The sequence below is a fragment of the Primulina huaijiensis genome, chromosome 8 (genome assembly GCF_012295235.1).
Source record: "Primulina huaijiensis isolate GDHJ02 chromosome 8, ASM1229523v2, whole genome shotgun sequence".
Lineage (NCBI taxonomy): Eukaryota > Viridiplantae > Streptophyta > Magnoliopsida > Lamiales > Gesneriaceae > Primulina > Primulina huaijiensis.
In genome coordinates this window covers 496,793-512,261 of record NC_133313.1, presented here as the reverse complement: position 1 = coordinate 512,261, position 15,469 = coordinate 496,793, and the positions used below count along the sequence as shown (strand labels likewise).

Genomic DNA, 15,469 nt, shown 5'->3' with positions numbered 1-15,469 from the left:
CATCAATCATGCTACTCTAATGAATCTAATGATTTTATTTTATTTTATTTTATACATATCATTAATGGTAAAAAGAGAGTTAAATATACAAGTTGTCCTAATATATTCATAAAAGAACATCAACTACATACTATCAATTCATTGCTCGCCATATAGATATTTGTATTTCCAAAAAAAATATATCTTCAATGCATTGTTTCTCTTGATCGAACAAACATCTACTCCTTGCATTCCATAGATGATATACGACTGCTGTTGTGGCAATGCAACGCATCTTCGTATCTTCGACGACGAAGATTTACGACGATAATCGTCTCGAAAAGCTTTCAGCTGGGTGGGTTTGTTGCGTGCTCATAGCTTTGATCATTCCTTAAACCTCCCATGAGCAAACATTGAATCTAATGATTGTTTAAAATTGCGTTTTACTTCATCCTAACAGATAGAGATACATAGAAACAAATCCCAAATCCCACCACATGTACTTGGTGCACTATGGAGACAAATGCCTAATAATTCCACACATCAAATAAACAAATTCCATGTCCTAAGAACTGAATAGACATTTCTTGAAAATGTTCAGAATGCAGGAAAATACAGCTAAATAGGGGCTTTTTACTCCCCATTCTGTAAACAACCTAAGCAATTCGATAAAATTAGCAAGTATTCATAGCTCTCTTTCGAAAGAGTGCCATCACTAACCATTTGTTAAAGACCGAAAAGGACATATGGTACGATTGATTCGCCTTTTTCTCGGTATCCTTGGCACTCATTTTTGCTGGTCTCTGAATGTTGTTATGGAGGCAAAATTTCTTCAATGTGTAGGCTTCCAAGAAGTAAGAGCATATACAATTCGTCCCTTCCAACCTTGCAACATCCAATGGCCATCTTCATCTATCACGAAATCTTTATTGTAGAACGATTCAACCCTATCTTTCACCATTTTCTTGATTTCCTTGTCCAAAGGAAGCTGCTCGAACCCAGCCCTCATGCATCGAGCCTGCCATTGCTTGTACGTCTCTGGTCTCTCGATCCTCTCAGCTGCTTCGCATGCAATAACATTCATTGCCTCCCGGCCAAAAACGATTTTCTCAAGCAGCATTCTCTCGTGACATTCTCGGGGGATATTCGAATCAAGCATATCGAAAAAAGAAGAATAATGAAACAGCGCCTCACGGAATCTTGTGATGAAAAATGGGGCATTGAAAGCGCCATTCATGATCCCCTGCACAAAAACAGTTGGGTTCATATTCCGGATAAGGTTTAGAACAGTATTTCTAGGACTGTTCACAATAACGGTTTCGTCCAGCAGATTCCTAAGCCTATAAAGAGTGTTCACCACAAGAGCCTCATCCTTCTTGATCTTAAGATCTTCGAGTTTGATCGTTTCCCATTTCTGGGCTATGGCATTGAACTCGAATGGAATGTTAAAAGTCCTAGCATAATTTTCCAAGCGCCTCCCAGTCTCTTCAACCCTTTCCGATGGTCGGAAACCTGGGCATGGAAAATCAATACCAGTAATCCGAAGCTTCGGGGGTCCACCGGGTCTAGTAGAGAGGCGTTGCATAAAGCAAGGCCACTGGAAACCATATAGAATACCAAAATCAATAATGTGGAGCTTCGTGACTTTCTCAGCAACATTCATGATCGTCTTATTTGCGAAGAAATTAGAAATCTTCCTAAACGGACAGGTAGCAAGGTATATATGGTAGGCTTTCAAAATATCAGCAGCAGAAGTTGGAATATTGAGAAGGGATTTATATATCTGAGTCCCTGAGCCAGCCATACGTGCCTCTAGACCATCAGCGAAATAATGAGCAAGTCTCTGCATTCCATCGCCGGTTGGAGTGGCATGCTCTCGAATCTGTTTTAGAAACTCATTTGCTGTCCTACGATCATCAGCTGCAACGGCTTGTGCACAAAGGGTCAAAAGGGTTCTCATATCAACCACGTTCCTCTTACCCCCTGATTTCTTGCCCTGACTTTTCCCACCATTGGATCCCTTAGATTGTCCATCCGAGGTATTTTTTTTAGATATTTCATCCAATGCTTTACGAAGATCAGATAGATTTTTCCCTTTACTGCAAAGTAGCACTTTGTCAAACATTTCCGAACTAACAGTTGATTCAGTATATACTGCTGATTGCTTGTTGCTCCTTTCCTCCTCCACTCCCATGTTGTCATCAAAAGAGTTCTTTTTCCCCCTTGACACATCAGCAGACTCTACGATATGCAAGTTTTTTTCCACTTTGACAGCCCGAGTAACCGCAACTTCTTTATGCTCCTTCTGAAATGGTTCATCATAATTCAAATCAACAATCAAATTACCCTCATCAGGAAGAAATTTACTCGCTTCTTCAAACCCTCTTTTAAATTGCCTAATCGACTGGCTATCAGTAAAAATATCAGGAATTCCAAGTGTACTTATAGGTGAATCCACCTGACTATCAATAACAGTGCCACTGCTACTTGATGAACTATAACAAGACTGAGAAAATGCCTGTGACACAAGATTAACGGTAACAGGACGTTTGTCAAAGCCATTGCTGTTGGACTCGAAACGCCAATCGGGACATAATATACTCATACTTCCATTGGCAACACGAGAAAATCTACCCTCTTCCAAGCTATGTTTCTGTATACCCTGATGTAAAGATAACTCCTGTTGATGCTCGGTAGAAGCCGGACACTGCTTGCCAAGTACGTCGTAAAATGATTTCTCTGCAGCTTGAAGAGCAGCAGATTCTTGAAACATGCAGGATTTCTCCTCCACATCCTCTTCCATTAGGATATGGTTGATGTACTTTAGGACCACATCACTAAAATCGCAATCCTCCTGAGAATCACATTCGGACAACTGGTCTTTCACATCCGAATTCGAAGAACAAGAAACCAGTACGTTATCCGCATTCCAATCAAAACACCGACTACTACGTCTCGAATCATTGATCAGATTTGGATCTGGAAACACCGGAACAGCTAGGTTATTCACTTTAATTGGATCCGAAAATATCGGAACAGCTTGGTTATTCAATTTAATTCCAGAAGTTGGCCCTCTATATCCCCTACAATTCTGATCCATGGCATCTAGTTTGCAAAATCTTCTCAAGGCAGAAAGTGTACCCCAACAAAAGAACCCTCGTACAACAATCAAACTTTCATCTCAACTTCAAGCCTAGCAACAAAACCCAGATTTTTCCAAATATTACAAGCTTATAAAGATCAAAGCTCAAAGCAGATAAAGAAACCCAGAAACAAGCACAAGAAGATGCATAAAACAAGAAACTCATCAAAGAAAAAGAACCACAGGAGTTGGGACTCATGAAGATCAAATCTGGACAACAAACAGAGCCAAGACAAAAGCACCAAAAAACGTAACTGATTATTAAAACTCCTGAAAAACCAACATACATACTCAGAAATATCATCAACCTCTAAACCTCAAAAATCCCATTCACCAAAAAAACAAAAAAACATACCTCAGATTCACTTTACACAAGTGTAACCCAGCACACTTGAGTTGAGACCAATACTCGTGCTGAACGATCAATTAAGGCCACAGAAAGACGTTGGAAAATAACCCTTCAAATAGAGCGAGATTAACAGACAGAATGTGTCAAAATGGGTGCCTATGGGCATCTAGCAATTATACGCAAAAGAGCTATGTATGCTGGTAAAATAGAGAGGAGGTGAAAAATCTTGGCCATTGTATATTCCATATCCAAAGGCTGTGGTGTGAACGCTTGGCCGTGGCAGAGTCAACTACCGATTTTTACTTTATAGAATAACATTTCTTGATTTATGTTTGAGCCGATCATCTTGTAATAAATGGGAAGATAAAAAAGACGAATTTTTTAACTGTATATAAGAAAAAGACGAGATCCAACCCTTTTACACGCATTTACTTTTTCTAATCAATGTTTTCCCATTTCACTATCACAAACACAATACCTGTTCGTTTTACACGTAACTATCTGGACAATCAATTTTTCGCGATCCCGTCGGTTTTCAAAATGTTTTTGGAGTTATTTTAGTATGTAATTATTTTGTGAATTATGATTATACAGAATAATCATTGTAATAAAGGTATATATGTTGAGTATATAAAATTTTGACACAATATGAAACAATAAATTGTTATTCTACAACCTGAAAAAATTATAGTTGTTAAAAGAGCTTAGCACTAGATTTGTTAAAAGTTTCCTATACAAAATTCTTGGAACAAATATAGAGACTAGAATGATTGATGGGGATAGTTGGTGTTATAGCATATATTACTTTAATTCTTTTTTGATAAATCATTCCTGGAATTTAATCATATATGATAATATGTCAATTAAATATCATTTTTATTATTGTAAATTTGATTTATATACTATGAATGATATACTAGCAAATTTGCATATCATATATATAAAAAAATTGCATAAATCAGCGCATGTGTTTATTTCTTGGAATGGTATGAGTTACAATATCTGATAACCACAAATATCGGATAGAGATAAAATCAAATGAAACCCACCCCAGTCCGCACGAAAAGAACACTTTACCTACATAGGTGGATTTAACGAAAACTATTATAAGATTGTTTGACGAGTTAATTTTGTGAGATAGATTTGGATCAACTCAATTAACGAAAAAAATAATTTTTATATTAAAAGTGTTGTTATTTATTGCAGATATGAACCGAGTTTGGACCGAGTCCACAAGTCTCTCGGATAGATAAATGAGATAAGCTAATAACAGACCTGCTCGTGGATTACATGTGACCATCATATTTATTTGTGAGCCTTTTTTTTTGGTACGGTTTCAAAACAATCATCTTTATATTATTTTGTTCTAGTGTTTGGTTTATTTGATGGGATTGGATCATTTTATATATTCATTTGATGGGATTGGATCATTCTATATATTCATAGGCATTTTCCATTATTCAAACAGTTAAGTCTCATTGAATCAAAGTGGAAATTCTGTCCTCTTTAACACCCGTTGATGACTTAAATAGAAGCATGTGAAAGGCAGACGGGAAGAAGTTAGGGGAAGAAGGAAATTTTCAATTTAAGGACAAACGATAAGTTAATTTGGATCTTAACTGCAATGTCCCTGGCTTGAGGATTAATAGGTGTTTTAGGGGCAAGTTGGAAGGAAATTTGGTGTCTCATTTACTCGATACTTAGTGGAAGTCGAACAAATGTGAACACAATATGTGCAAAACATTCAAAATGTAGAGTGATTAATGTTAAATATATAAATATATTTGACCATTAATCCTTTTCACAAATTCCAGTCTATACAAAGTCAAGTCAGAGGTAACAAACAAATCCTTGAGTGTGAAAACGCTACACATAAACATCAAACATAAAATGACAATTTCTTTTTACAAATCCACGTGTTAAACATCATTTACTAGAGTAGTAAACATTTTACACTGTCAACAAGCGTAAGTCATCATCCTTCAAGCTCCTTCAGCTCCCACCTCAGCAACTNATATGGATAGAATTCTGGGAATCAATGCCCGTTGAATGGGCAGTCTCGTGAATTTTCAAAATATATTCTGAAGCATAAAAGTTCTGCATCTAGAAAATTACAAAACGTATTTGATAGTTTTACATATGAAGGGACATACTATTCAACACCCGAAGAGTCCGACTTGAAGAAACAGCACGTGCTAGTGATTCTTAAGTCTTTACATGCAATAAAAGCAATCTTAAGACTTAGCAATATTATATGTATGATAGCATGAGCGATTCTAGACATTAATTCTTCAACCAAGAGAGTACGACATTAATTTTTTAACCAACCAATGGTTTGATGCTACTTAAACAATAGATGGTGCATATTTCTCACCTTTAAGTCGACGTATGTTCTATGATCTGCATTCTCAAAAGCACGCATTTTAATGTCACGCCACCTGTGCAAAATGGAATTTGAATCCAAATGAAGACCACTAACAACCCAAACATGTACTCGATACGACATCAAAATGGTGTTCTATATTTATACCTCCCAGTCCCCAGTTTTTCAACGGCTTCAACCAGAGCTTCAACTTCTTGTACGGAGAATGGTCGTCTAGTTCTACGCTGTGAAAGTTCACTGTGTTTGTGTTTTGGGTTAATTGTGGCTGCTGGAAGTGCCTCCATATTCATCGGAGGTACACAAACCAAAGCCTTTGAGTCGGACACTGTTACGTCCATTTGCACATCAGGAGGAGTTATCGGGGATGAGATAATTTCATTATTAACAACTAAATTGTCCAGCTTATTAGCAAGAGAGTGATCATCTGAGGCGTGTGTAATACAAGAATCAGTCCCCGGAGTAGCAGGAGACCTGTGGAATATGTTACATGATTAAGGAGTCCACATAGATTCAAATATATCCTGCTGAAACAATTGCAACATCATCATTCCTTTGACATCAAGAAATATATATGATGTGGGTAATTATTACGATCTAAAAGTTAAATTCTATAAGGATGCATTTAAATTTAAAGGATTTGAATTTGAAAAAAAAATTTGAGGGAAGTTTTCAAATGACTTCATTTTGTAGAAATTTGAAATCTATTACATTAGTTCATAAACAAGTTAAAAAATGTAAAATGACGGATTTCAAATCCATGGATTGCAAGAGTTTCCAATTGATTGTGATAGATTTTAAATCCTTTGACATGAAATCTTCCATCCAAATGCATCAGAATAGCAAAATATAACATACAACTTGCTATATTTTTCATCAAATTAATAAGCCAAATGTGAGAGGTGAGTACACGTGGCAAAAAAAATTGAAGCAAATTATCTGTTGAAAATTGACGCAAGTAAAAAAATCTAAAATGATAACCATACCTTCGGAATTGCTGGTTTGTATCACATGGAAATACAAGGGGGGGCTTCTCAGGATATCTGGTTTCGGGGACGCGTGTATAATTCGGCTCCAAAGTAAAATCCAAGTTATTGAGATTGCAACTCTGAGAAATACAAGCCTGCTCCAAAGTTATATTGTTGTCTCTCACCTTCTTCCCCTGAAGAACAACCCCAATTCGTATTCCACCTCGAAGAATAGAAGTAACAGTCTCCATCACATTCCTCTGAGAAAACAACATAAAGATAACCAGATAACTCATAATTAGATAATCAGATTTGCTACAAATATTCCCGAAATCAGTTTAAGCTACAATTATTAGCACTGCCAAAACGGGCCAATGGAGCAGGCCGATCATAACCCGTCATTTTAGTGGGTGGAAAAATTACCAACTCAACCCTCCTATTTTATGTGAAATGGTGGGCCTAGCCAATATTGTGTTGATTTTGGCTTGACAGGTCGGGATATTGCCAACCCAACCCACCTATTTTATGTGACGGGACGGCCGGTCCGAGGGGCCTGACCCATTTTAACAGCTCCAACAGTTATGTCCCATTATATATACCACAATTGTGATCCAAGTTTTCTGTTTAGAAACTGGAAAAATGAGCTAACACCAAACCTTTAGTGAACCAATAGTCGCAGTTTCAGGGACCTCGATACATTGTTCTGGCACAGTAAAGGATTTTATACTAAATCTGACTGAGAAAAAAAAAATAGCACATGTGAGAAATGATTCAAGTACAAATACTGTGGATGGGTCTATATGGGAAGCGAATTTCGTGCAAGAAAAAATTGGTACCATAAGGATCCTTAGCTTTTTGATGACCTTTCATGTTAATAGATGCTCCACTTGCTGCAAGACATCAAGATGATCATTCAAATATACACCAAATAATTTGAATTAAAATTACAAAATAATATAGACCTCCATGCAAGATCATAGATGAGCTACATTCATCTCCCCTTGCCCCCTTCATGGGGAAGATGCTATCACTGCTGCAATCCTGATTATAAGCAACTGCAAAGCTGTTATCTGACAACTTCTTCTTAAAAGGTACCCGTTGACATATTTTTTGTGCGTAAGCAACTTTCCTGTATCGGCAAAAGGTTCTCGTTCTCTCTCCTGAAAACCAAACATCATTTAGTGCAAGAAAGATAATCCATTGCATATGCATTGGATATTCAAGAATCAAACTATTTAAGTTTATAAAATTATGTAAAAGTACGAGCACAACTTACTAGTACCATAAAGCTCATAATCCTTCACTTTTGGAGCAACTTTCCAGTATTTAGATTTCAGCATCTTCCTTATTCTATGATGTTCAGTATATGAATGTGGCTGGAAGGACCTAAACTTGGTGCGAAGATTATTGCACCTGAAAGAATTTTCGTCATCATCTCTAATTCCTAAATTTACACTTTTACAGCGCTTTCTCAATAAAGCACCATGAATGGGATCCCTGTACAAGGACAAATGTACACTACTCTCTGAGTTAAACGATATGTCAGCAAATTCTCTGCTTGGATCCTTTACAGTGGATCTGTTAGGTGTATATAAGTCTGCAATTTTATTTGAGTCATTCTCTACCTTTTTTTCTGGTTTAACTCCTACTTTTTTATTAAATATTTCACTTGTAATGACACCATCCATATTCTTCTCCTCGGAAATAACTAATTTTACATCACAATCAACTTTGTTTGGGGAATCAGAACTTTCAACAGAAGAGCGTTCCACCACAGAACCATTTTCAGCTCGTGTTAGTCCCTTAAAGTTAGAAAAGAGACCACACTCCTGAAGAGAAATTTCTGGAATAAAGGCACTCTCAGCCCAACTTCTATGGTCATAATTCTCTAATTTCAAAGCTTTATCATCTTTAGACTGTTCCTTTTGATTTCCATTTTTTCCAGTGCCAAAAAGGGCTTTCCCTTCAGTAACATTACCGGAAATGGAGCCTTCACTCTCTTGTAATAACTGGCCAGCTATAGCGGCAAGTAATTCAAAGGCATAAAATTTGTTGCCTTCCACCGACCTTTTACGCGGGCCTCTCTTCTATCAAGACAAACAAAGACAAACATTTAGAAAATTGTGAACTTAAAAAAAATTAATTCTCAAAAATATGATTACCCTCGTTGATCTGGGAGCTCTAGGAATAGCAGGAGTTTGGTAGCCATTGAATCCGAACTCCAACCTCTTCTTTGGCGCCATATCTTAGCCAGCATGCCACTCTAAGATCATCAAATTCAGCAACACAGTGCTATAACATCAACCATAATCTAAGTAACAATCATTTAGTTATCAATCAACACCAAAAAAACAAATCATAGAAGGTTTTGGGAATAACTAAAAGCTACTTGAGGACTTGTGGTAAACCAAAAGATGAACAATCTCTCTCAATATGATTACTTTTCACAAATAGTTGAGTCCTAAATTATGATAAACAAAGGTGAGATATATTTTTGCATCAGTACAAATAGAATTCTAAATATCTAAGCTTTCAACATCTATATTAAATTTAGTTGCACAAAACCCGATTCTAAGGCCTCAGATGTTCCAACAATTTCAAGGTTGAATGCAGTCTGCAAAAATAAAGAAAAATTAAAACTGAACGAAGAATCAAGATCCAAAAACTGCAGCTATTCCCATCATGAAAACAGCATCTCTGCAGTTCTTTTCGTGTTCACGAATGATCCATGTTAAGAATTATACAGGTATCTCCAAGTGTGCGCCATTTTGAACCCAAGGCAAACCTACGCCTTATTTCTACTCCAACAGGACACCACACATTGGTGTAGTTTTATTTATTTCTTTTTTAATTATTTTAAAAATAACTTTAATATGGAATATAATTCAATATTTATATTTATTTTAGATTATTTCAACTAATGTTATTTAGCAAAAAATAATTTCATTACAATGTTATTTTTTAGAATATTATGATAATTAATATTTATATAAAATTAAACTTATATGCTATAATATGATTTAAAAAAACCTTGTTAAAAATAATATAATTAATAAATATATTACCAACTTGATAAGGAATATCCTTAAAATATTGTTCCAAGGGAAAAGTTTGAAATACATGGGTTAATGATTTTTCATTTAGTGCAGAAATGCCTTTTTTTAAAATTTTGTTTGAGCTAGGGAGAGGTTTGTTAAAATTCGGTCTTGAACCCAAGACCTCGTCCAAACTCATGACCTTAATAGTTAATACCAGATAGGCTATAAGCCATCGGCAGGAATACCTAAATTTCAGTGTAAAATTCAATACAGAGTTTTGAGCTAGAGACATTTTCTCCACAATCATCTTCATTAAGAACACACAAGTTTTACATGAAAGAGCCGGAGAATGGAGATCGCAACCGTTATCACTATCATAATCAGAATTCCTGAGTGTTCCCTTGTGAAAGCAATATATTTATTACTTGATAAAAGAAAATTAAAAACCATAAGATGCGAGCGCAAAATTTTTGAACACCACATAAACTCCATGCAATGACAAGACAAAAAGTTAGGGAGAAAAAACATTCAAAATCATCAGATCCGATAATTACTTTTGCAGCTTCATCAACTGACGCCAAAACCGCTTACAAATATCAAATACATTAAAGTTACACCGTTTACTGTCAGTTTCCTAGATTTTCTTAAAAAAATGTCAAAACCTACATATTCTAAATCCACTACTTCGTTTTAACAAAATTTACCAATTTTCACATAAAAGTTTTTTTATATATATAAAGAAAGTCTAGCAAAGACTAACAACTAATCAAATTATGATGATATCTCCACAGGATCGACTCCAATTACTCCAGCTTATTACAATAAACAAAAAGCCAGATTTCAATAATTCCTCTTGTACATCAACTCAAATAAGCTCAAATACACCATTGAGGGTCCAAATTCTAAACCAAATTCAAAAAAAACCAAAAAAAAACATAGAGAAAAGAAATAAAGCATAAACCAAAAAAAAAAAAAAATTTGATGCAGCTTCAACAGGATGAATAATTACCTCACGATTGATCCGATTCGCAAGCAGTTTCTACAAAGATTCAAACGCTAATTCAAAGGTTACACCGCGAAATTAAACTAATCACCCATCAAGATAAGAATTTTATTCATAAATTAATTAATAATTAAATAAAATGAAGGAGTATTATATTTTATTTCATACAATATAATAAACCTCTGGGTTTGGGAGAAGCAACCAACAAAGATGAAAAACGGTTCTAAAACCCATTTCCGGGTCGTGTCTTTTGTAAATAGCAGCCATAAAACCGGACTACCCGGTATTAGGGGCAAAATTGTCCGGTAAAAGTTCTCCAATGTGGGGAGATTTTGCCTCATTTATGAATTATTATTATTATTGCGGGAAGGAATTAGGCTACTTGAATTTTTCTCCCCGCACTTTCCCGATTCACTCCATCTTTTTTTGCATATTAAAATAATCCGTATCATTTGGCAAATTGATCCAAGTATATCACATGATATTACGTTATTGTTACTAGGTATATAACGTATTTCGTTCAATTTGTCGAAATTTAGGAAAGTTGGATTTTTTTCCTGAAGAGAGGGCGAAGAATTTGCTGAAACCAATTACGATTGATTTTTGGATTAATGTTACAAGACTTACAAGAATAGCTCTTGTAACCGGCCTCTCTTAGTCTCGGAGAGGTCTGAATGTTCACATTCCCTATTTAATACGGCAAAAGCTAATATGGATCGAACCAAGTTAAGCCTGAAAAATATAGATGAAATAATTTTCTCAGTTTTTTGCTTAATAAGACCCAAAAAGATAAAAACACATAGAGAGGTGTTAGGATTGGTTGGGTCTCTAAAAGTGTGTCTCATGATTGGGTGAGCACTCGATGAAGTTATTATCGATCACTTCCGATCTGTTGAACAATTTAGATTGATTATAAGTTGTGAAAGATGTGCGAGCAGGCTCGACGAATATTTAACAAAACTAATGATTTTGGAAAGCTTGTAAACCAATGAAAAGTGTATACAAAACTAATTGTGTAAAGCAGATAAATAAAACACAAGATTTGTTTGTGTGTTTGACGACAAGCCAAAGCCGGTTTGCAACCGATCATCTAGATGACAAGCCTGATGATCTGCTTTAACTTCTACCATCAATTATCTCCTAAGAGAGATTGAACTTGTTAGAAGGTTAAGGTAACTTGAGCACTAATAATCTTTTATGATCTGATAGAACATTAAATTGGTGCTATGATGCTAATTAGATTATAAGTGTGATCAATAAATGGATGTTACTCTGCTCGAGAAAATAGGCATATGTGGTGATATGAAAACTTTGTACATCTTTGAATGATGTTGATTAACAATCCTTCTAAAATCATTGTTGAATTCATCGAGATTTTTCTTTTATATATCGACTTTTTCAATGATTACATTCGATCTTCTTGAAATTTTATTCAATTGTCTGAAAAAAGGTATTTGAAGTACTGTTTTCTTTGATTGTGACAACAATAAATGTTTTTGCCGTTACTAACAGTTAAAAAGATAAATCTTACGTTTTGGATATTATGAAACCAAAGAGAAATTTCAAATATCTTCGTTTATGCTAAAATAAGTTTCAAATATCTTCGTTAATAGAAAATTTGCATTAATTAAGTTGATTTTATCTATAATTACAAAATTGTGCTACTTTGTTACTTGTGCCGAGTCTTCTTTAACATGCATGCATTTTTGTATTCAAATCTCATGTAATTAATGTATTTGACATTTACTTCTTTTGCATCCTATAATATTTATATATATTTGATAAAAAGACGAATATCAAATACATTAAATATAAGGAGAGTAATGCAAAAAACCTAAAAGAAACTTTCAAAGGGGAAACCCTTTTATAAAGTTGGATAGCAAGCAATTTTTTTAAATAAAATTCATTTTTATGTAATATTCACCCAAGAAATTGAAATTTATCCATATCTAAACGAAAGAACCTTTTTCCTTTGTGTTATATCAATTTGGGGTTTAAAGCTATCGAGTTAGCATAAAAATTATATGACTTGCATTTGAAATTATCGATTTTGAGTCGAACTCAATTATATTTGGATATTTTTTTTCCAAACCGAATTTGAATACAAGTTATTTTATTCTATAATTTGTGACAATCTGGTAAAAATTGATATTTTATTGATAAAAAAAATAATATATTAAATAAATATTTTTTACATTCCGACTTTTTATTTTCAAGTAATAATTTGAATATGTTGCAAACATGCTCAAATATTTCGATAGAGTTCAAGTAGAAAATATTTAATAATCAAATTGACCGAAGCTTACAAACTCAAATATTAAACTTTCTTAATATTTGGATCAATTCAGTTTGTTTACACATTACTTTGGATTTAGAGGTACAAGTGAGTCAAATTATTCATGAGTAGCTCGTGAGCGACTCAGTTAAAACTTCACTCGAGCTTGATTTAATAAGGTTCAAGCTGAGTTCGAGTAGCACGACTCTTCACTCAATCAAGTTCGAGTTTTAATTTTTTTACTTCAAGATCTCGCACGCTACTCGAATAATTATATATTGACTTAGATTGATGCGATTATGTAATGTAAAATCGTTCACTTTTATTTTTCAAACTTGAGGTCGCGTTCAGCTCTATTATGCTACAAATATTTTTAAATTTTTTTTAAATATAAACTCACATAACTCTATATTTTCATAAATCGACTCGTTTGCACGTGTAATAGACCTCTAGTAGCCTATGTAAACAATAATAGATTGTTATAAATTCTATATATATAACATATATAATATTCCTTCAAAAAAAAAACATATATAATATAATAAATATAAAAGGGGATAAAGAGTGTGTGAGCTGGCAGATGCGTCGGCTTGAAGATATCGAAATGGGTGGTTGTGTCGGAAAATAACAAAAAAACAAAGGGTTTCCTCTGCCACCGGCGCTTCCGGTGAAAGCAACGAGCCGTGTCCTTATTAGAGTCACGTGTCCTCTTTCCAACCTGCACTTGTCTATTCTGACTAATTTTTAAATTAACTTAATTGGTCATAAAATTTAAAATTGCGACCAATAATATAGCAAATATGACATCAAAATGGGAAATATGAAGTGTGCTATTAAATTGGATAGAAATATCGACAGGCACCCTCATTTTTATAATTACAAATAAACTTATTATTTATAAGATTTCAAAGTAGATCTTTTATTTTTTTTCGTACAAAAAATCGATTATTTATTTATGCCAATGATTTATTAAAAAGCACACAATATAGTTAATGTTTCACAAAATGATAACTGAATATAAAACAATTTTTTCTTTTTTTTTCCCGAGTAATGGATGGATATATTATCTTGAATATTACATCTGAAATAAAAGTAGGGGAAGGGTGCATGAGTCCATCCTATTCAATACACAGAAGCAGTGATCTTTAGCTTGATTTCCTTATAAAAGTGAAACTACGATTCGGTAAATCCAAAGGTAATTTTTTGCAGCAGACTATAATTAATTAATTAATTAATACAAAGATCTTGAATCATTTAGACGACCCCAACGATCACTTGTGCATAGGATTTCATTATCACGTTGCGTGTTTGCAAACCTTTGAGTCAGTTGAGCGCTTCCCGTATTCGCAAGACTTCCGTCATTTCTGGAGTGTGTTTACCTGGGATGCTTCCATGCATGAAATCAACGAGCCCTGTGACTCTCTAAGGATGCATCCAAAACATTGTAAGTTGAGAACTTACAAATTTTCAATGGCCGGAGGTAACACTCAATTCGCTTCCGCATATTATTTATCATGTTTATATATACGTAAAAACATGATTTTTGAGAAAAATTCTGACAATTAATTGTTTTTTTCATTAAAAGTTCATTTAATAAATTTTTATGGATGGCTTCGGAAAATTAAACTCACGGAACTTGTAAGACATAATGAAAATGAAAGAAGAAAACCACTTGGCCGGTCATATGTTGCTAGTAATGGATATTACTCTAAAAAAGAAAACGCAAAAAACAAGGGAAAAGAGAAATTAATAATGGATAAAAACATGGTAAAGGAAGAGGTAACGAGGTCACATGATATATCCAATTGTCCATAATTATTTTATATATGTGGTTGACATCATTTTTCATCAGTTAAATCCATATGCAACAATAATTTTGGATCATTGGATGTAATATCAGGTACTACCCTTTTGGTACTTGGTAACATGTACCAAAAGGGAGAGATGAGTAGTTGACGTTTGAGTTCAACCCACCCTTAGAGCATTGCCCTAAATGTATATCCAACGGTCCATATTTTTTGTGGACCTAAGAATAAATAAGGATAATTGGATATTGTAATTACCTTAAGATAATGCCCTATATGGGGTTCATATATATTTGCAAAAATTTGTGTGAGACGGTCTCACAGGTCGTATTTTGTGAGACAGATATCTTATTTGGGTCATCCATGAAAAATTATTACTTATTATTCTGAGAGTATTACTTTTTTATTGTGAATATCGGTAGGGTTGACCCGTCTCATAGATAAAGATTCGTGAGATCGTCTCACAAGAGACCTACTCTATATATTTTCAAAAGACTCTGTATGCAACAATAATTAATAACTGGTATTAT

The 15,469-nt window shown here is 34.3% G+C and overlaps 2 protein-coding genes across 9 annotated transcripts; both read right to left on the bottom strand.

The window, feature by feature from the left end:
* Window positions 1-658: 658 nt before the first annotated feature.
* LOC140982780 (scarecrow-like protein 14) lies at window positions 659-3,835 on the bottom strand. 2 transcript variants are annotated; one of them, XM_073449474.1, is made up of 2 exons: window positions 3,477-3,835; window positions 659-3,172 (listed from the first exon to the last, which is right to left on the bottom strand). In XM_073449474.1, the coding sequence occupies exon 2, from the start codon at window positions 3,077-3,079 to the stop codon at window positions 812-814; it is 2,268 nt and encodes a 755-aa protein (XP_073305575.1). In that variant the 5' UTR covers window positions 3,080-3,172; window positions 3,477-3,835; the 3' UTR covers window positions 659-811. The 2 variants fall into 2 exon arrangements, with proteins under 2 accessions (XP_073305575.1, XP_073305576.1); XM_073449475.1 differs by having other exon boundaries at window positions 659-2,958; window positions 3,477-3,834.
* Window positions 3,836-5,484: 1,649 nt separating this feature from the next.
* On the bottom strand, window positions 5,485-11,081 carry LOC140982839 (telomere repeat-binding protein 4-like). Of its 7 annotated transcripts, XM_073449596.1 has the most exons (10): window positions 11,040-11,074; window positions 10,866-10,942; window positions 8,981-9,110; window positions 8,095-8,905; window positions 7,781-7,978; window positions 7,655-7,708; window positions 7,475-7,554; window positions 6,837-7,078; window positions 6,001-6,324; window positions 5,485-5,908 (listed from the first exon to the last, which is right to left on the bottom strand). In XM_073449596.1, the coding sequence occupies exons 3-10, from the start codon at window positions 9,059-9,061 to the stop codon at window positions 5,812-5,814; spliced, it is 1,887 nt and encodes a 628-aa protein (XP_073305697.1). In that variant the 5' UTR covers window positions 9,062-9,110; window positions 10,866-10,942; window positions 11,040-11,074; the 3' UTR covers window positions 5,485-5,811. The 7 variants fall into 7 exon arrangements, with proteins under 7 accessions (XP_073305697.1, XP_073305698.1, XP_073305701.1 ...); XM_073449597.1 differs by having other exon boundaries at window positions 8,981-9,129; window positions 10,866-11,081; XM_073449600.1 differs by having other exon boundaries at window positions 8,095-8,902; window positions 8,981-9,129; window positions 10,866-11,081.
* Between the last annotated feature and the right edge of the window lie 4,388 nt (window positions 11,082-15,469).

Coding starts and splice junctions, on each gene's coding strand:
- LOC140982839 (XM_073449597.1), bottom strand. CDS start 9,061: ATGGCGCCAAAGAAGAGGTTGGAGTTCGGATTCAATGGCTACCAAACT. Junction 8,906..8,980: donor GAGCTCCCAGATCAACGAGG/GTAATCATATTT, acceptor TTGTCTTGATAG/AAGAGAGGCCCGCGTAAAAG. Junction 7,979..8,094: donor TTATGAGCTTTATGGTACTA/GTAAGTTGTGCT, acceptor TTTGGTTTTCAG/GAGAGAGAACGAGAACCTTT.
- LOC140982780 (XM_073449474.1), bottom strand. CDS start 3,079: ATGGATCAGAATTGTAGGGGATATAGAGGGCCAACTTCTGGAATTAAA.